The sequence below is a fragment of the Mytilus californianus genome, unplaced genomic scaffold (assembly GCF_021869535.1).
Source record: "Mytilus californianus isolate M0D057914Y unplaced genomic scaffold, xbMytCali1.0.p SCAF_7, whole genome shotgun sequence".
NCBI classification, from domain to species: Eukaryota; Metazoa; Mollusca; class Bivalvia; order Mytilida; family Mytilidae; genus Mytilus; species Mytilus californianus.
The window spans coordinates 22,879,185-22,901,361 of NW_026262723.1; the positions used below are offsets into that span (position 1 = coordinate 22,879,185).

At 31.2% G+C, this 22,177-nt stretch overlaps 1 protein-coding gene across 9 annotated transcripts in view; it reads left to right on the plus strand.

Annotated features, from left to right (window-relative positions):
• Positions 1–22,177, plus strand: part of LOC127710074 (zinc finger ZZ-type and EF-hand domain-containing protein 1-like) — a 73,995-nt gene that overhangs the window by 13,996 nt on the left and 37,822 nt on the right. The window contains exons 12-39 of one of the 9 annotated variants that reach the window (XM_052215809.1): positions 685–737; positions 1,080–1,158; positions 1,801–1,932; positions 2,578–2,694; positions 3,086–3,189; positions 3,891–3,971; positions 4,348–4,455; positions 7,645–7,677; positions 7,734–7,789; positions 8,841–8,896; positions 9,349–9,441; positions 9,809–9,871; positions 10,569–10,611; positions 11,660–11,776; positions 12,468–12,566; positions 13,203–13,300; positions 14,135–14,228; positions 15,027–15,132; positions 15,458–15,528; positions 15,947–16,054; positions 16,856–17,087; positions 17,821–17,891; positions 18,312–18,368; positions 18,678–18,806; positions 19,441–19,545; positions 20,410–20,477; positions 20,932–21,094; positions 21,391–21,502. In XM_052215809.1, coding sequence (XP_052071769.1) covers positions 685–737; positions 1,080–1,158; positions 1,801–1,932; positions 2,578–2,694; positions 3,086–3,189; positions 3,891–3,971; positions 4,348–4,455; positions 7,645–7,677; positions 7,734–7,789; positions 8,841–8,896; positions 9,349–9,441; positions 9,809–9,871; positions 10,569–10,611; positions 11,660–11,776; positions 12,468–12,566; positions 13,203–13,300; positions 14,135–14,228; positions 15,027–15,132; positions 15,458–15,528; positions 15,947–16,054; positions 16,856–17,087; positions 17,821–17,891; positions 18,312–18,368; positions 18,678–18,806; positions 19,441–19,545; positions 20,410–20,477; positions 20,932–21,094; positions 21,391–21,502 — 2,648 coding nt within the window. Of the gene's footprint in view, positions 1–684; positions 738–1,079; positions 1,159–1,800; positions 1,933–2,577; positions 2,695–3,085; positions 3,190–3,890; positions 3,972–4,347; positions 4,456–7,644; positions 7,846–7,901; positions 8,014–8,069; positions 8,126–8,181; positions 8,350–8,840; positions 8,897–9,348; positions 9,442–9,808; positions 9,872–10,568; positions 10,612–11,659; positions 11,777–12,467; positions 12,567–13,202; positions 13,301–14,134; positions 14,229–15,026; positions 15,133–15,457; positions 15,529–15,946; positions 16,055–16,855; positions 17,088–17,820; positions 17,892–18,311; positions 18,369–18,677; positions 18,807–19,440; positions 19,546–20,409; positions 20,478–20,931; positions 21,095–21,390; positions 21,503–22,177 lie in introns of all 9 variants that reach the window. The other 8 variants (XM_052215808.1, XM_052215813.1, XM_052215814.1 and 5 more) reach the window with 8 other exon arrangements.

Below are 22,177 nucleotides of genomic sequence, written 5' to 3' on the forward strand. Positions count from 1 at the left end.
TAGAAGAGGAAATGTGGCATATGGTTTGGAAAGGAATTCTAAAGAAATCAATGCTCAAAAACATAGATATAAACTAACTTCATCAGAGAAAAGCCATCTCTTGAAATGGACCTAATAACAAGAGTAATTTTCAAATGTTTCAGACAGACTCACTTTGAGATGATCTTCATGATATTAGAAAAAATGAAATATATTTAGAATATTCATACATCGTCTCAAAATATAAAACTTATTTGCAAAAGGCTTAGAAACAGGTAGAGTGCTAGGCTTCTATCCTTTCTATCCTATTTCGAGTTGACAACAAACAAAAAGTTGTATTTCGAGAAAATGTATAGTTTTTTTTTATACTGCATGTCTTGCAACAGCTTATACTGCAACTCTTACAATAGTTTCAAATGAAATATTTTGGCTAAAACCCATCAATCTTGAATTTGAAGCGGATGACGTATAATTCTGCAAACCTGTATTCTTTATTTGTTTCATAAATAAAACTCTATGGAAATGCATTGTCAATAATAAGGTGATATAATTCAGTGACTGCATATATATATATATATATTGCTAATAAATATATGGTCAATGCAATTTGACTGCTCAAATAGCACAATTGCAGTATAAATAAATATGGACAATCTATTCATAATGTTTGACAGTTTGAAATGTAAATATATAATTATATTTCAGTCATGTGACAGGTGATGTTGTCTTGTTGAAGAACTGTAAGATTTATTACCCAAGTAAGTACAAAGATCATTTCATAAATATTATCCAAATAGTTAGCAAAAGTTGTATAGTATATGAGCAATAACTAAAAATACAATAATATATCAGAAATCTCACATTACATATATGTGCACAAAACAAATGTATAAATCCTGTAATTGTTAAGTAAGTAAATGTGAAAATATTAAAGAACCATTTATGGTGCTTGAAGGTAGCAATGTATTACTTCTATAATTTTGTATGGTTATGAAAAATAACACTGATTGTCAAAGACATAAATGGACCAGAAATCAGAGGAAACAAATCTAATACGTTTTTGTGTGTTCTCACTTTTTCACATGTGAATTTTTATACAGTTATACAGATAAACATAAAGAGATGTAGAAATGATGGCTGTGACACCAGGATTCATGGAATAAAAACTGTGGGTTACAAGTAAGTTTAATAAGAAATTAATTGATGTAGATCTTAATCATGTTGCAGATTGTAAAACAATGTGCTAAAAATACATCATATACAAAAGAAATTGCCTGATTCTTACAAATACAAAAATGGATATGTGGTAGCTTAATGGGCAATTGGAGGCATCTCATATTGAGGATGATAAATTTCACATCAATTTTTTTACTGAAAAAAACACACTGAGGCATTTTCAATGGGATAGTACACTTTTTAAGGACATATCTTTTACAATAAGACTTTTGCACTTACTCCTTAACACCATGTGCTTGGAAGAAAAGCAGCAAATACCTGTTTTAAGAATTTGGTTTGACATGCTCTGGGATCGAAATCGTAATCTTCATCACTGAAGATGAGTTTGCTACCACAAGGTGGTCATGGCAGTACAAAAATAATCATGAACAAAGATAAAGGACATAATCACAAAGATTTACAACCAAAAAAAACCCCATTTGATAAATAAAAGATGATCTAATAGGTCTTTGTACAGAGATTTGTGTAATTAGAATTAAAAAAGCATGAATATATATATTAAAATAGAATAACAATTTAATGACTTTGTCGACAGAACAATAACTGGTTCTCACAAATTTTCATTACTGACTGATGCTTTTTCAGAGTAATGAAGGAACTAGGTATAAATGTTGGGGATGCAGCAGCAGTATGGTATATACAGATCTTAGCCTCTACAGTAACCATGACATTACCATTGAACCCACAACTCAGACCAATGGTACTAGAACATACAAGGTAAATTATATAAACTATATACTGAATTAACCTTTAACATACAGATTCTAGCAACTACAAATTCTATGAAATCACCACTTAAAATACTTCAGTAAATTAATTGGAAAATACAAGTTATATTACAGACAGATTCTAGCAAACACAATTACCTAACCTCCACCAATAACACTGAAAGTTACAAGGTAACATATATACAGACCCCAGCTAAAAGTAACCATTGAAAACCAGCAAAAGACCAATAATATTGGTAATTACTCAGTAAGAAATCCACCTGATGCCTGCAACAACAGTAATTATCACACAATCACTCATACTACAATTTAGATCAATAACATCAGAACATAACATGCAGTGTATACATAGAAACTGTGGTTGAAATGGTAGTTACAATGTTAACCCATAATCCACCTCAAAATAAGGCCTTTTAATTTTTATAGAATGTAAGCACCAGAAAGTCTGTCTTTGTCTTTGAAGTTGTTTCATAGTTTGAATATTTAAAATTTTCTGACTTCTTGTAAACATAAACATTTTCAAAGTCAGCTTTGTAGGCAATCAAACACATTTTATGTTTATATGATTTTACTGCAAGCATTTGAAACACATATTTTGTTAACACTATTATAAAAACACCTTTTCTAATTTCAGGAGAGCTTTAGATAACATACCACCATTATCACTGTGTCCTGCCAGTACAGAGAGACCAAAGTTTCTATCTAAATATGTTCTTCAGGAGGTAGAGAAGTTTGTCACAGATATAGCTCTGTAAGTTGGTTTAATTTTCAATACAGAGCAGAAATTATATGTGATGATGAAAGTTGTGATGAGAAGTAAGAAATATTACAACGAAATCAAGGATATGATATAAACCAGATCAGAATTGAACGGAACAATTTATCAAGGACTGAATATACAACTCACTAATTTCATTTCATTTAATGAATAAATACTGTCTCATTGAGATATATCCCACATCTCATTTAATTCCTACCAAGGTTGCAAGTGGATGTACAATTACTGTATACTATGAAACTTCTTGACCTTTTATTTCAGTTTAACACTAAGATCTTTTCTTTGCAATGCTTTAAATTAAGACTATAGTGCATAATTGTTCACCCATATTTTTTTTCTGATTTACAATAATTTGTCCTTGTAGCAATGATGGAGAAGTTGTTCAGGAAGGATTACATATGCTTCTATCTTTCAATCTAGCCAGAGGAAATGTTGGTGGAATACTGAGGACATTAAAGCTTCTGCAAGGTGACTAAAGTTATTGTCATTTTAAATTTAGATAGAACATTTGTTCTTTTATGTATTATATTTCAATATACTAAGAAGTGCATAAAGTATTGTACTTTCTTTGAAAACTCTAAATACTGAGATTCAACACGTTCTAAATTCATCAAAAATTCAGCCCCATTACATATACTTTGCTGGAAGCAATAAGAAAGCAAGTAGCATATTGACACTTATTTAAAAGCAAGAAGTATTTCCATGTGCTCCATCACTTGCTTTCATATGGCTTCAAATTCATAAATCCAGATTGAGTTCCTAAAAAGATTAGTTCAAATTGATTTTGTCAGGATGAAGGTGTATGAAAGTATAATAAATGTCTGTATTCTTCTTGAATATACACATTCAACAGAACTCTAGATAAAGGCAGTAAGAAAATTATGACTAATGCCTACATTTGAGGCAACAGTAATTTACTGATGTTCAGATCTCTTTAATCCTTTAAGCAGATACATATTACAGTAAATAACAAACACTGAGGGAATGCCATGAACTCCATACAGAGTAATACTGAGTGTATCAAGAGATTATGCATCCCCTGCCATGCATGCATCACCCATCAAGAATTTCTCATTCAGTCAAAATGTCTTTTTGGGAAAAAAAGAACAATATAGCTTTATATTTTATATAAGTCAATTTTCTTCTTATAATGTTGAATTTATTTTTAGAATTCCCAGAAACAACATTGCCATGTTCAGAATTATTGAGAAAGATGTTACACGCCAGAGATTCATGCTGGGAAAAATCAGGTTTGCTTTTTGTACATGTCTTATGCTTGGTATAAAATTGGATTAACCAGACCTTTTTTATTTTTAAGTCTGAACAAGACATTATTTTCAGTGATTTTGATAATTTTGATGTCTATTTAAACTTGACAATGGTGGTAAATAAAGATCTGTGTAGGTCAGTAATTTCAAAGTTTACAGTTTTAAAGTTTTAGGTCACATGTTTTTGTACTTGAAGCTCATTATTCATACCTCTAGGTAAAATTCCATGGAACTAAGCAAATGCTAGAAAATTGATGAACATCTGTAAAAGTTTGGTTGTAAAAAACCAAACCTCTGAATTGAAACTGAAAATTTGTAAAGATAAATATTCTGAAATGTGAATTTATATTTTACACAGGGCACCAGTTACCAGTGACAATTTTAGGTACTGATGGAGGGAAATCTGATGACAATTCAGGACCAGAAAATTTACTCAATCACACATGGACTTCATTGCCTGTGGAAGGTAATATTAACATTGATGATTACTGATGGTGGCATTGTGCATTTAGTGATCGTAGAATGATCAAATGAAATAAAATTGCAAAATTTTATTTTTTAATAACAACAAATAAGTGCATTTTTAGAAATCTACAGTAAAAAAAAAATCATGTAATCCTTTGTCTGGTAATTTCGTTAGTCTGGTAAATCCATTTATTGTGTAACATAGCATTAAGTTAATTGACTAACAGTTTGGACAAAGTAAATTGCCAGGATCGTAGTTGTTGATTTTTTTGCTTTAAAGGGGTAAAAAAAGTTTTAATAAAATTAAATCTGGCAAAGCAACTGATGTCTTCAAACCAAAACATGCCCAGTATACAAATTTACCAAAAATAAAATGGAAAAGTATTTGAGCTTAACATATTTCTTGCTGTTTCCATATATAGACTGTTTTTTTTTTTGTCTAAATTTTTGTCGGTAGGGGTTTTTGACCTGTTTTCTTCATGGTGCCATTGACAAAACTTGGTGGATACAAATTATCAAGTCTCAAAACAAGGCTATATACAGTTAGTGACTGTGTAAAGCAAATTTGTATACGGTTAATGCATTTTGACTGATCAAATAACACAGTTGGAGTATTAAGGTTAATTAAATCCTAGCAAACAAAAGTACAATTTAATATTCCGAGATTATGTAAAGAACAGTTTTTAATGGTCATGAATATACTGAATATTACATTAGAACTACAAAGGAAGTAAGCTGTGGATATTCAACACTGTTTTCTTAATTAAAATTTTTTTCATGAGACAACAAACAATACATCAGATAAATGTAAAAGTAAAGATTGGTCCATGTGGTTGTTCAGATGTAAGCATGTAAACAAAACTTCAAGTGGGAAAATAATGTCGATATGTTTCAGTGGGAATAAATAGAATTAATTAAGTCTCCCAAACGAAGTTTGGGAAGACTTATTGGTTTTGCTCAGTTCTTCTTCTTCTTCTTCTTCTTCTTCTTCTTCTTCTTCTTCTTCTTCTTCTTCTTCTTCTTCTTCTTCTTCTTCTTCCACCGCTTTTAAATTTGAACTTGTCCGCACCCGTTCTCCAAAACCGCTTGTCAGATTAACTTAGGGTTTCACAATATGCTAGACTAACATGTCTAGTGGTGCAATCAGGGTTTTGTTTGTGCAATGGGGTTTGTAAAGGGGTACTTTGAGGGGCAAAAAGAAAGGAGGGTTTTACTATAGAACCCTATGGGATTTTATTTTTTAAAATTTTCAAATGATTATAAATTGAAAACCGTTTGTGATAGACACAATCTTTTTAATTGAAAATGTTCTAAATGATAAAGCACATTAAATGAAAACAAGGGTTAGTCCCCAGGGGTCACCCCCACCCCCTGCCCTTTAAGAAAGTTCTAATATCTTGTAAATGGTCGAGATCCCCACCCCTAAACCATACATATTCTGGTTTGTCATGCTAAGATGGTTTGAATGATATACAGGGTTAGTCCCCAGGGGTCATCCCAACCCCCTGCCATTTGAGAAATTTCTAATATCTTGTAAATGGTCGAGATCCCCACCCATAAACCATATATATTCTGGTTTGTCATGCTAAGATGGTTTGAATGATATACAGTGTTAGTCCCCAGGGGTCATCCCGACCCCCTGCCATTTGAGAAATTTCTAATATCTTGTAAATGGTCGAGATCCCCACCACTAATCCATATATATTCTGGTTTGTCATGATAAAGCACATCAAATGAAATACAGGGTAAGTCCCCAGGGGTCACCCCCACCCCCTGCCATTTAAGAAAGTTCTAATATCTTGTAAGTGGTCAAGATCCCCACCCCTAAACCATATATATTCTGGTTTGTCATGCTATGATGGTATGAATGATATACAGGGTTAGTCCCCCTGGGCCATCCAGACCCCCTGCCATTTGAGAAAGTTCTAATATCTTGTAAACGGTCGAGATCCCCACCCCTAAACCATATATATTCTGGTTTGTCATGATAAAGCACATCAAATGAAATACAGGGTTTGTCCCCAGGGGTCACCCCACCCCCTGCCATTTAAGAAAGTTCTAATATCTTGTAAGTGGTCAAGATCCCCACCCCTAAACCATATATATTCTGGTTTGTCATGCTATGATGGTTTGAATGATATACAGTGTTAGTCCCCAGGGGTCATCCCGACCCCCTGCCATTTGAGAAAGTTCTAATATCTTGTAAATGGTCGATATCCCCACCCCTAAACCATATATCTTCTGGTTTGTCATGATAAAGCATATTAAATAAAATACAGGGTTAGTCCCCAGGGGTCACCCCTACCCCCTGCCATTTACGAAAGTTCTAATATCTTGTAAATGGTCGAGATCCCCACCACTAAACCATATATATTCTGGTTTGTCATGCGAAGATGGTTTGAATGATATACAGGGTTAGTCCCCAGGGGTCACCCCCACCCCCTGCTATTTAAGAAAGTTCTAATATCTTGTAAGTGGTCAAGATCCCCACCCCTAAACCATATATATTCTGGTTTGCCATACCAAGATTGTTTGAATGATATACAGGGTTAGTCCCCAGGGGTCATCCCGACCCCCTGCCATTTGAGAAAGTTCTAATATCTTGTAAATGGTAGAGATCCCCACCCCTAAACCATATATATTCCTGTTCGTTGTGTCTCGAACATTTGAATGACGTATAGGGTCAGTCCCCAGGGGTTCCCCCCACCCCCAATTGTTCTAGTATCTTGTAAATGATCGAGATCCCCACCCCTAAACAATATATATTCTGGTTTGTCATGCCAAGATGATTTGAATGATATACAGGGTTAGTCTCCAGGCATCACTAATGCGTATAACTTTACTGGACCAAACCAATTTTCACTGGACTTTGTCCAATGTCAGGCGACCCTGGGAATTACGAATTATGGGAGCTTTGATTGGGAGACTTCGTAACAGCATCCTGTTACAATCATTTCTTGTTATGTATAAAACTGTACGAAATGTTAAAATGAAATAACCAGAATTACAAAATATTTTTCCAAAGGAGAATTTATGATGTATCTTTTAAAAAGATGAAAAAAATGGTGTTGCTTGTCACAATTTTTTAATGCATTACTTAAGAAAATTCGTGAGGAGTTTTAAAATATTACTCTCAGGTTGAAAATGTGAACTGTAAACTTCCTTAATGATACTTTTTCTAATGTTTTAGCATTTTATACAACAGAGGAAGGAAAAACAAAGTGTAACATCATATTTAAAAGTACAGAGTTTATACAGATAACAAGGATCAGACTGAAGGTAACATTATATTTAAAAGTACAGAGTTTATACAGATAACAAGGATCAGACTGAAGGTAACATTATATTTAAAAGTACAGAGTTTATACAGATAACAAGGATCAGACTGAAGGTATCATTATATTTAAAAGTACAGAGTTTATACAGATAACAAGGATCAGACTGAAGGTAACATTATATTTAAAAGTACAGAGTTTATACAGATAACTAGGATCAGACTGAAGGTAACATTATATTTAAAAGTACAGAGTTTATACAGATAACTAGGATCAGACTGAAGGTAACATTATATTTAAAAGTACAGAGTTAATACAGATAACAAGGATCAGACTGAAGGTAACATTATATTTAAAAGTACAGAGTTTATACAGATAACAAGGATCAGACTGAAGGTAACATTATATTTAAAAATACAGAGTTTATACAGATAACTAGGATCAGACTGAAGGTAACATTATATTTAAAAGTACAGAGTTTATACAGATAACAAGGATCAGACTGAAGGTAACATTATATTTAAAAGTACAGAGTTTATACAGATAACAAGGATCAGACTGAAGGTAACATTATATTTAAAAGTACAGAGTTTATACAGATAACAAGGATCAGACTGAAGGTATTATAGAGAATATAAAATTTATAATGAAAAGTATGAATGTTTATTGTTAATTAAGGCTTTATGTAGTAAAATAAAAACAGCTCAAAGATAAACTGTGAAAGTTGTAGAATCATTTGGACATGTTCATTATTCTCTTGTATTTTCATACTCATTCTTCACACTTAGCCAAAAACCTTTTAACAAAGGCTTGCAAAATAACTTTCAAGTATGTGAGAATTTCTACTACAGACCAATGGAAATGATACAAAGTTTAATATTAGATTTAACATCTATAATGTTTATGATAAGAAAAGACTTGTTTTTTGAAATATTGTCCCATATATTTTATCAGGAAAAAAGGTTTAAATGGACCAATTTGGACTTCCATAAGTCCAGACTTACAACTGATTTTAAACAAAAATATCGCCTGTATATTCATATTACAGATGTTTTAGTAAAATTGCATAAAAGAAAAAAGCCAATTTTATAAATCTTTGGTTTATTTTCAGAATGCACAAGGGAGTAAGGGAGTTAGACGAGGACTTTTATTTGTTTATAGGGACAGGTAAAAAACCAAATATTGTAAAAATTGTATAGTTTAAATAGGATTAAACATGAAGTGTACAATAAGTTGTGTTTTATGAATGAATGTTATTTTTTACGTTAACAGTACTTTGGTTGAATCAGTGCACTCATTCAACATTCAAATTTATCTGAATGCCATTAGATAAATACTATTAAAAAAGCCAGAAATCCCTTTTCTGAAGGTATTGAGATTATTCATCCCACAAGGCATTGTCAAGTTATCTAGTAAATAAATACAGTATTCCATTCAACAAAATAAAATATCAAAGAGCTGAGAAAACAAAACAGCTCATATTAGTTTGTGTGGAAGTTGTCATTGTTTTGCCTAAATATATTGAAGATTGCCTTGAAAGTAAATTTAAATAACTGTTTTACAAATATTTTTCCATAAATTTCTATAAATAATTTTCTGAACAAACACTTTTTTTTCAGCAATGAGAAATTCAACATGGAAGAACATACCAAAAGATTTGAAAGTTATGATGACTGGGGGAAAATGGAGTATGATTTTAGTGTACAAGTCAGGTTGGTCCACATTTATATATATATCTTCATAACAACAGCAACCAAAAAATAACCTGATCATGTACATTAATGATTCTTTTTTTTTAATATCATTAAATTTCTAATGTTTTGGTCTCTGAAAAAATTGAGTTTGACTTTATTATATAGTATCTAGTATAACCCATCCTTCTTCAGTTTTACGCTAAGAGTGATATTTTTGAGATCAGACTACCCAAACTCAATGACTTACTGTAACTTACCAGATCAAAGACAGATTATATTAATTATCTCAATTAGGTTACTTTCTAATTGGACAAAGCTGGTTGATATTTTTCAATCTACAAGATTTGTTTTTTATTTTGAACTTTCATATATTTGTATTTTACAGAGGAGCAGGTATTGCAGGAAAACCAGACAATCCCATTGCATATTTTACATTTGAAGATGATTGGTAAGATTTGATTTAAAAGGTTCAATAGCTCAATTTAAAATGGACCTATGGGGTGGCTGCAACCAAGAAAGCTTCCCCAAGATTGATCCTCTCAAAAGTCACCAGGAAAATGATGTATATTTGAATAAAAAGAGACGTGGGTATACTTCAATGAGACAGCAATCCAATGACAAAAACAAGGTACCTGGAGTGCAACTGACAGTCTTCAACAATAGACAGATGTCTATACAATGTGTCAAGCCCAAAGCCAAAAACCTGATAGAAGGATGTATAAAAACAGAATCACATCAAGTGTCATACAACCAAAAGTAACATAATAGTGGAAAGACAAATAAAGGAATAAAGGATTAAATAAAAAGTGATGTCAAGATTAAACATTTTGTATGAAGTATATATTAAAAAGAACAGTACTGCATTTCTTTTTAAAGGCACAAAGTAGAATGTGTAAAGATGGTTTCATGATATTGGTCAGTTCTGTATACATTTGATCAAGAGGCAGTTAAAAATGATAAGGTACAAAAACAGTATTGAAAATGCAAAAGTTCATCAATACAGACCCAGGAATTATTGAATAGAAATGCATAAACTGATATTTAAAAACCATTTTTATTGCATGTTATGGTATAACCATCAGATATTTTTTTCAAATTGAATATATCGACTTAGTTGATAAGGTTTCTTATTTATTCATTTGCAGCAATGAAATAGACATCCCTGTTACCTGGCATCCTGTTGGTCAGGTAAGACTGTAATTATAATTATAGAAGGAACAATATAATATAATATACATTGTACAATATATTATAATATACATTGTATAATATAATATACATTGTACTATATAATATGATATACATTGTACAATATAATGTAATATACATTGTACAATATGATATAATATACATTGTACAATATAATATAATATAATATACATAGAACAATATAATATAATATACATTATACAATATAATAATGTTTCCACTGAACATGCATGTCAGTATATAGAATATGATTTCATTAAAACTCCAGTACAACTGGTATTGAGAAAAGAGATGACATGTAGGGTTATATCAGTGTTTTATTGAAAGAATTCAGTTGACAATGATTAAGGTAATTGGTACAGATCATGTCAAGCTATTCTTACCATGCAAATACACATCAGAAATTATGTTTTAGTCCCCTATCACAGAAACCTAGGGGCTATAGGTTTCCATTCAATCCTTCTGTTAGTCTGTCCATCTGTAAGTTTTCCACAGTTTTTTCAGCAATGCATCAATCAATCGATTAGATATTTATTATATAGTCATATCATAAGAAAATATAGATTGAGTTTGAGTTTAATTCAATTGACAATTTTTGTTCAAGTTGTGGACCTTGGATATAAAAAACTTCTTGAAAATATCTGCCTTCCACACTTTTTTTTAAATGCTTGAATCAATTGATAAAATTGGAATGTTGTCATATATATCTTTAAAAGTTGCAGATCAAGTTTCTTCTTCTTTTAGATTGAGCAATTTGTGATGAATTTATAGCCCTAGAAAAAAGAAATTTACTTGAAAATATAAGTTTTTAGAGAAGAAACTAAATTACCATTAACCTTGAATCCTCAGGGAGTTTTTTGGGTTGGCATTTGTTAAAATTATCCCTCAGAATGCTTGTTAAAAATTAGAAATGATTTAGCCCAGGTATGCAAAATACAAATCTTTAATTTAATTTCCTTGAGCCTTATTTTTCGAAAGCATTACTGTAGAATGTCACAATGTATTTATTTTTTTATAAATATTTTAGTATATCCTGATAAAGCTGTTAGAACCAAGACAAGAAAAGGAAACAAAGCTGTCAGTAGCAGGGGTCAGGTTTTATGGCTTTCCTAGAAAACAAGTATTGATAGATGATGAAGTTTCTGTAAGTTTTTATAGCAGTCAAGTGCAAGTTAATTTTTAATGCAGATAGTCAACTTTTTCAGAATCATTGTTACAAGATATATTTAAAAATCTGATGGCTGATGGGAAAATTAACAAACTCATATGAATTGGAATATACCTGAAGCAAGCCCTTTGATCATACCGCATGATATTTCTTTATATCACAGAAAAGACAGGATACTCCAAAATAATAGGCAATAATGTCACATAATGCAGGAATGTCAAGTTTTCCATGTCCATGTGTGTCAATTTATGAATGCAATGCACACGATATCATTCACATACATGTGTACTAGTAAAAAGGAGGTTTTTTTAACTACTTCATGTAATCTCATATTTGTCCCACAGAAACATATTGTTTAGACAAATTGCCTATAAAAGGCTGATAGCCTTAATCTTGCATAATTTGCATTATCATTTTAATATAGAAAAGAAAATGTTTCTGAAATTGAAGAAGTGATGTACCTGGTAAATGACATATACAGAATAATATGTGATCCAATTTTAATCCACGGGAAAAGTGACCACAAATGTTTCTTTTCTCTTATGTCTGATGGAAACCAAAATATTGCTTTTGAAGATGGATGAAATTTATTGACCCCTCATTAATTTCATCATTAAATTTTATATTTAAAGTAATCTTTCTTTATAGAAATTTGACTTTTTTGCAGGTGAAGCATCCACCAAACCCTGACAAAAAACCAAACTGTAACAGCTTAGAAATTATACAACATGTATTAGAGTTTATAGTTGATTTAGCTCAAGATCAGGTTTGTTTGTTGGTTAGAGATTAGCAACATGTTTTAATATTATTTGACTATCATTTGCAAAATGCTTATGTGTGTTGACAGGGACAAACCGCAATGTTAGTCTTGTAAGGGATAAACTTGTACTGGTTTTGTATGTTTTCAATGCAAATTTTCAGAAGGTACGCTTAAGTGCAATTATAAATGAGGACTGATCCAAAAGTTTGTGGATAAAGCTTGTCAAGTTATTGATACACAATTAAAATTTCAAAGATTTTTAAAATGTAAAATTAGAGAAAATGGCATATAGGGAACATATAATAGAAAAATTGTAGAGTCTGGACTAAACAAGGATAGAAAGGCTTTTCCATTTCTATATAAAAATAAGAAGATGTGGTATGATTGCCAATGAGGCAACTCTCTACCAGAAACCAAAGGATGTAGAAGTTAGTAACTATAGGTCACTGCACGGCCTTCAACAATGAGCAAAACTGATATAGCATAGCAAGCTATAAAAGGCCCCGAAATTAGAAATGTAAAACAATTCAAAAGAGAAAACTAACAGCCTGATTTATGTTCAGAAAAATAAGCGAAAAACAAATATGATAAACAGCTACAAATGACAACCACTGAATTACAAGCTCTTGCTGTTATTTTTAGGTGAAGAAAGGTATTTCATCAGGGAAATCAGATTACTTAGAGTTTGGAGATACGCCTATAGATACACTGTGGGAATTATATACTGCCTTCAGAGATAAGTAAGTTACCCCAAGAACAAGATACACTCTTTGAATTAGTCTTTAAATATCAAATATGATTCTAGGAAAAATATGCCTTTGATTTTTTCACTAACATACAAAGACCATCTTCCAGAATTTTGTGAAACTTTCACAGAGTCTTACATGATTTATTTTCAAACCTTCTATTTCATTTCTTCATCTGAATGATTTTTTGGGGGTTTACTATGGTATGACATGGAATTGGTCATTTCCACACTGTGAAGTACATATAAGTATCTGCTTCTCCTAAACCTCTAATCAGAATTATAAGGAACTTTCTCAGAATCTTCATCATTAAATACCATTGTGCACCTACTGTTATTTATCTGTTTATTTTGTTTGTTTCTATAACAAATCATGGACCTTTACAACAAATGCTTTATCTAGGGAATATCCATTTTGTATATGCAACTCCTCATAAACCCCTTATTACTGCTTGTGGAAACTTTCTATAAATTTTAACCCAATGATGCCATTGTCCACCTCCATTTTGTTTTTTGTTCATAGACTTTCCATTGTATGTGGGGGTTGCGGATATCATTTTGGGAGAAAAGTTTCCTCCCAGTACCCCTAGTTTCAATCTAATTTTACCTCAATGATAGTGCAATTTAAAAATGTCTACACCCGGTTTTATTTATCAGATTGTAATTCTATCCTGTTTGATCTCAGTGACATTTGGAATATTTCTGAATTTGATATTAAATTGAGAAAAAAAAATTACAGAAAAATAAGTTATGCACACAAGACTTAACAAAAATAAGTGATTCTTTTTTTTTGTATAGCAGCACTTCACATTTCTTCCATATTTTACAGTGACCAAGAGAAATGGCAGAGTTGTGCCATTTTAATGTTGCAGTTGATGTATTGTCTTCTACCAGTGTCGTCTGCTCCAGAGGGAGAGAAAAAGGTATGATACTGATATAATGGCTGAAAATTTTATAGATTAGTCTAGACAATTTCTATTCTGTTCCTGCGATAATCAAATTGAACTTAGTAAGTTATTATTGCTCCTCTGTTGTCTCTTTGCATCATGCTCCTGCTAAATCTGGAAGATCTTAACCAAAGGTTGTAAAATGGTATTCTGTTGATTCTATGCTAAGCAGATGGCATTTAAGAGTAAAGACTTGTCATCACAGAGTCTGAATAATATGTCTTTTTTTGTTACCATGTTGTGATGGAGATTGCTGCTCCGTGAGTTAGCACTTACAAATCTAAGAGTGTCCATCTAGTTCAAAGTAGGATTCATATTTACATCACATCAATATTTGTTATTCTTGAGTATGGTTCTAAAGATTTCTTGCTGGATTTTAAGGATATCCTTCTATCTATCTTGCTGAAATATTGCTATAGCAGAAAACAAATAAGCATTAATTTTAAGAAAATTATTAATAACATTATTTTTTTCAATTTTATCATTTATAAATACACTGTTGCAATTTTGACTGATTTTTCACAATTTATTTAAAATTTGAATATAATGTAGAACTGACCAATATTGATTTTAAATATTTTTAGAGTGAACTATAAATGTTGCATATTTGGAATTTGTTTTTGTTCATCCAAAAATTCAAGTTTTTTGAGTATTCAATATCAGGAATTTTTTACATAGATTAGTTTTCAATGAAAATACATAAAAAGCATTTATATTAACTTCCATATTAACAACTGTTATTAAAAAACACTTTTTCTATAACTTTTTTTACAGAAATGTGCAGAGGAGATGTTTCAACATTTCTGTAAAGTAATAGACGACTCTTCAGTAGTTAAGACTAGTAAGAAATACAGACTATGTAAACAGTTGATTGTAGAGGGTAAGTTGCTTGATAAAGAAATAATAATAGTGTCAGCATTCAAAATAAATCACTAAATATAATTTTAGACTGGGAATCATTTGACACCCTAAGGTAAGATTTGTAGTTACTGCAACTCACACAAACTTTGACACACTCTGAAAATCTTATCCTTTGATGTTTGAGAATGTTAACAATCTTTCCATTTTTTCTAGTATGTTTTTTTGGTTATTATCTGTTCTTTTTCTTACATGACCAACTTTAAAATGGATTTGAAAATGGGAAATCTGATTGCCACCAGAGCAAAAATTTTATTTACAACTTTAATGATGTATATCTAATTTAGGTGCAGCCATGTTTTTCCCAGATAAAGATGCCAGAAGAAAACAGCTATTCTCTATGATGCACCACGTTGAGGTAATTTTTAACTTGTGTTTTTTCTGTTCTTTTTGAAAGATTAGGATAAGGTAGTAATCAGTCATTTTCCTCTCACATAACTTTAAATAACTTTGGAAAACTTATCAAAACTTGTTGTAATTGTTTTGATGCAAAGTAAGACTGATCTGGTTTCTTCTCATACAAGGAGAGGGTAGCAGCTTAAGCAGTAGTTGTAAATTCACACATTGATTGAAGTCTGTTATTTAAACAGTTATTGCTAGTAGAAAACACTTGTTAGCTAAAAACTTTATGAACCAATAATTCACAATTCAACTTATATCTCATTAGTTATGTCATAAATAAATTGTGGACCAATCAGAACATCCCAAAGAATGACTTACCCATAATGCAATCATTTTATATCTTAAAGCAGTGATGTTATATTTTGTATTTACAGAATTTGTCCAAGTCTCCATCTGTGATGTTAGTTTTCCAGTCATTGTGTAGATTCTTCAGTTCTGTAGATCCCAGTGGATTGTTAGAACTACCAAACCAAGTCAAAGAGGTAAAATACTTTGCAGAAAGTACTTTGCTTTGGACACAGACATTTTTTGAACTTTTGAAATTTAGTTTTATTCAAAGAGGCAACGAATTAGGAAGAAACTATTACATGATGTAAATATCAGAAAAGTAGAATGATAATCATTTAAAGAGAATTTAGGGGTAAGATAGGAAGTAAGGCCAGAATTTTGGCCTAAATGCAGCATTTTTTTTAAGTTGAACTTTTTCGTATTGCATAAAATTATATAAAAAATTAAAAATATCTTTGAAATATGCAAATTTAAATTCTGTTAAACAAAACATTTCTGTGGCTTTGCTTTAAATAGTATTTATAGATTTACAGAAGTAGGTAATTTTTCGAGGTTTTCCACCATATTTTATGTTTAGACACATTTCAAATGTCTTTATTCTGTCTGTAAAATGATAGCAAGACATTTGTCCAAAAACAAATTTAAAATGGAAAGATGTATATAGATTAGATGCATATTCTTATAAAATATGCTGTGTTGAAACTGAGTTAAATTTTAGGAGCAATATGATCTCTTGTATACCTTCTCTTTTATGTATATAAGACTGCATCAGTATGAATAAAGGGAGATGTCAGGTGTATACTAATGAGACAGCAACTTAACAAAAAAAAAACCAATAGATATTAAGCAGGGTTTGCAATAGAGATTGTGAAACTTAATTTCCACAAAAATAAACCACTTTGCATTAAGACGACCACAGCAAGGTGGCTGACTTACTACAGTCTCATAAACATCAATTATGCTATATGTGACATATTTACCGATATATTTTTCAGGACTACAACTCCCAAGCTGTGTTAGATATAATGGAGACCATGCTTTCTGTGACATATCATGAGTTTACAGATACCTTAGACACAGGGGAATGTCATGAACAAGTGATACACCTACTGGAGCTGGTCTGCTCATTACAGACTAGTCTATTGTCATGGTGCTGGTCACACATGTTAGAGGAAGAAAATCGTACAGACCTACAGAAAGATAAAGTCATAGAAATATCCTACCAGTGTAAGTCTTATTTACAGAGAAATAACTTACTATTTTTTGTATGCGTACCATGTGTTTAAATGTAGAAAATTCATTACTTGCTGTATAGTTGCATGTTTTGAAGTGATTTTTTTTTATGGCTGCTTGTTTGGTGGCATTAATTTATTTTCATTCAACTTGTCAGTTCATATTTAATTGTGTCAAGAGCTATTTTAAAGATTATTAAGTAGTTAAATCAATGCTGTCCCTTCTGGAGTGCCTAAGTTCATTCCCTTTTTTTGATGTGGTTTTTGTTGCTAAATCTTTAGTTTTCTGTAGAGTGTTTCGTTGACCAGGTTTTTTTTTTGTTTCTTTTTTTTTTCTTCTGTCTTTCTGTGGTTAATGGTTTTTGATTTATCACTTGTATAAGTATCCTCTTAATTTTTTACTGTTGTGAAACAGCATAATTTTGTAATTTTTTGAAGATGGACATTTTCATGATGTCAAGGATAAAACTATTAATTTTCAGAGGAATTTATTATTTTGCTGCTAAATGTTATGAATTTGATATTACAAGATATAAGAATTTGGAAAAGATAACTTTTCCTAAAAAATCATTATTCTGTATTTTAATTTTTGAGATTTTAGATTGAAAAGTTGCAAAAGATATCAATTATTTGTTGGAAACCATTGTTTTATTTTCAAAAACAAAATAGGTCTAATCTGAAATAAAAGTTGCTGATATAAGTATTTTCAATTGTTTTTTTTTTTATAGATGCCATGTCTGTAGCTAAGAAAGGAACAAATGCTTGTAAACTGTTGTTAAAACAGTCAAAAGAGAAACTGGTAGGTAGATAATTATAAGGAACCAAGTTAGAAAATACAGTAATATAAATGTATTCATTATAACTATGTCTAAATAAGACAGTGGGTATATATACCTATGTCTAAGGCAGTAAGGCAGTGGGCATATATACCTACTTCTAAGGCAGTAGGTTGGATATCACTGACCATCATAACAATACATTTGGTAACCAGACTTAGTGTAACTGGTTGTTGAACCTTATCTAGAGCTATTTAAAAATTGTTACTTATTGAAGTAGTGTGCTTCTGTCAGCATGCTATTCAGAAACATGTGTTTGCTATTCAAGCTTTTTATATGCTTTTATTTGGAAGGGGGATTTTTTTAAGTATTAGTATCTGAAACAGATATTTTTACCTGCAGAGATATTGATGTATAATCCACAGTGCAATTTTACATTTCAGATGGAGTTTTTCAAGATTCCTAACTCTTCCTTCCTTGGAAACATTATCAGGCAGTTGGTAAGACATTATTGATTTAAATTAATGTATGTTTTAAAAGACTTGAAAACTGCTGATATTTGTAAGGAAATGAAACTGGAGATAAATTAAAATAAATCTACAAAAGCCGTTCAGTTTTTCTTGTGGTAAATTAGGAGATAATTGTATTTTGTTTCATTTTAGTTTTTTTTTTTTTTTTTAGAGGGGAGTAAATCCAAGATTGCAATGCCACAAATTGTACATGAAATTATTGTAATGAACCCTGACCCAAATATGTAAAAACGCTGATTCATATTTGTGTTTTTGTTATTGTTGACTTTGTGATTACAGATAATGATGCTGACCTATATCTGTGATTATTGTGGATCAACAGCTAGGGTGGTGCTAATACACAGTTTCCAACATCTTGTCCTTGACCTGAATGACCTTGCTAAAATGCTTCCTGAAATATTTCCAAATGTAAGTTGTCAAATTTATTTCTGAAATATGTGTAAGTTTTTTTTGCTGTCATCATTAATTGTTCTTAATTTGCATATTGTCAAGCTTTAAACAAATGTTTTTATGGATTTATTATTACTTATGTGATACCAATTTTCCAGGATTTCACAGATATAGGTGAACCATGAATTCAAATGTTCAGGAAAGTACAAATTTTCTATAGGCTTGTATGAAGACTTTGGCAAAACATTGAAGTCAGATATCCTCAAAAATTAGTATCCACAAAAATAGATGATTCCACAATATCTGAAGTCAGTAATGAGAGAGTTTTGTCTAATTTTCTCTGACCTTACCTGATGACCCAACAAGTAAACTATTGTGGTCTACAGACTACACTATAGAACTACAATAAAGGGTAAAGATAATGAATAGCTTTTAATATCAGTCAATGGACAGATCTGTTTGCTAAAGGTTATAAGGATTAAATATAAACTTTGAAAATTCTGTTCTATGAAGCATAAAACTTACACTCCTATTTTATAATAACTTCATTTTTTCTTACCCATCTACCTCATTAATCAGCTTCATGATATAGGAAACACTATTTTTTTTTACCTAAGAATTTTACATCAATTGTATATGATCTGTTTTGTAGATAACAAGTGACCATTGGTCAACTGTCCAGACAGATGATATTGTACTAAGGACATGGGAAGTGGAGTCATCACATAGTTACCATAACAACGAACATGAAACACAGGTATGTTTCTAGTATATTTGATAATTATGAGGATGGGAATTAGAGACCAGTATGAATTTAGTCTTGCAACAGACCACCTACTGATCCCTTAAAGAGTTATTCCAAGGGTTCTTAACTTGCAGAGAGAATGTGGAGGCATCCAATTTAACATCAACATTCTGGCCAACTTGTACAGCCTGCACAGCCAATCAGACTCCCCACTTTGCAATGGTTTAAACTTTTATTGCTGGTCAGGAGAAGACCAATGGATAACCATATGTCTATACTGAAGTCAACCCTTGGAGTAAAAACTGAAAAAATGTGCACATACTCATGATATTTGATAATAAGTCCTCCAATATAAAAATAAGGAGATGTGGTAAGATTGTCAATGAGACAACTATCCATCAAAGTTCAGATGAAGTGGATGTAAATAATTATAGGCATCCATACAGCCTTCAACAATGAGAAAAACCAATACTGTATAGTGGACTATAAAAGGCCCTGACATGAAAAATATGAAACTATTCAATTGAGAAAACTAACGGTCTAATTTATAACAAAACAATTTACAAAAAACAAAAATGGCAGACATGAACCAAGTCTGTTATAGTATGTCATATAAACTAGGCAAAGATGATTGTAGGCTATAATTTTATGATAAATGTAAAATTGTAGCTCTGACATTTCATATGCTGAAAAATCTTATGACAAAATTTCAGTAAAGCTATTTTTTCTTGAAAATACAGATTTTTTTTAGGAAAAGGGTTGCTCTAGCTTGTCTTTAACTTTTGAGAAGAAAGATCTATTACCCTCAAAACAGAGAATTGATTATGCATGTGGTGAGAAAAATGTTCTTATACTTATAACTGTTCTTGTTTACAGGTATTCAGTTGTCCAGGTGCTAATAGATTCATCATAGATTTTGATCCCAGATGTGAAACAGAAAGAAGGTAAAATAATTTTACTCTCTAAGTATTGTTCAAATTATGTTTATGCAAGTATCAACTTTAAAAAAATCAGACTTTAGACCCTTTTGATTTGACTTGGGAGCATGACCAGTAATGACTTTTACAAAATAAATGCAATTTTTCAAGAACAAATTTATAGTAATATTCACTAATAAAATTTACAGCAAGATTTTCATGTGAATGAACTTACAAGGAATGCTTTGCAATTTATAACACACTCAGTACCAAATACAAGTAAATTGTATTTGTAATACTCTCAACCAATATAATTCCTTAAGCAGAGCTCTTGGAATTATATAGGTGTCTTGGGTTGATACAGATGTGATATTGATCAGTCATGGGTCTAACCAGAAAAAATCATGAAACTTATACCCTACCCTAAGTAATGATATTTGTATAGAATGTTAAGAAATACTGACCAGCCTTTATTCTGTAGGTATGACTACCTGATGTTTACTGATGCTACTGGTTACCAGATGAAGTTTGATCAGAGAGTTGGCTCTAACAAATGGCCTAGACAAGTCCAGTTTACAGGTCCACATGTTCACTTCCTGTTTCATTCTGACAACAGTAATACAGAATGGGGATATAAATTTAAAGTAAGACATTTGTTTATCTGTTGGTGCATAGAACTACTTTGTTATAATTTTATTTATTGATCGTGTTTTTGCTTCTTTCTCTTTTCTTCTCAGACCTGCTTCAAAAATTATTTCAAAATTACGAGACAAAATTTTAGATAACTCTTTAAAAGGTAAAATGTTTTTATTTAATTAATTTGAGAACTCTCGTGTTAAATTTATGTTGTAAAGATTGCATGAAATGCTATACAGTTGTCATGTACTTGGTAGCTATATTTTCCAGACTTTATCTCATAGACATAGTTTTTATGTTGCAGGTGACAGCTCGTGGAAGTCCTGATGTACCTTTATCTTGGCCTTTTGACTTACAGCTTAGTCTAACAAAATTGATGGGCCGTCTGTGTGGAGCAACTTTAGCTTCAAACTCCCGTAAGAAGTTATTTCAATTATTGTTTTTGATTTTGTTTGATCATTTACTAATTTTCCTACATGTGTTAAGTAGGTCGAAAATTTATTTATTACTACATTATTATTAATGCTTTGAACAATTTTCATTAAACTTAGGGGAATTGATTATATGTATTGATAAAAGTTCCCTTTAGTTTCTTATAAATTTCTGATATGGCATTGCAGAGTTATGGAGCTTTATTTGTTGAAAAATTGTCGAAAACTGTCCATTTATCACGCTTTGGGTGGTAAGAGAATTTTATTCATTCGAAAATGGAGGCCACAAAATAGTTAAACTTGAGATAGCCTTTATAGTGCCAAATTGTTCATATTTTGTGTCAATGGGTACTACTGTGTGTGTATGTCTTTTTTTTATTGGAGGGGGGGGGGGGGGGGAGGGAGGGTTCTATTTTAGCAGTTCTCACAGTATTTCTAGTTGATCATATATATTCATTGACAGCATAAAAACGAGCTAAAAGACGAAAGGTGTGTATCATGAGCTAATGATGCAGCTCTTATTTCATTTTAAATAAAGACCACAAAATTTAATTGAAACGAAATATAAATTTTATATTCAACTGTTAAAAACCCAAAAACTGACAACTCTTTCAGAAACAACAACTGACAAATGCTATTGAATGATTTCTGCAGTCATAA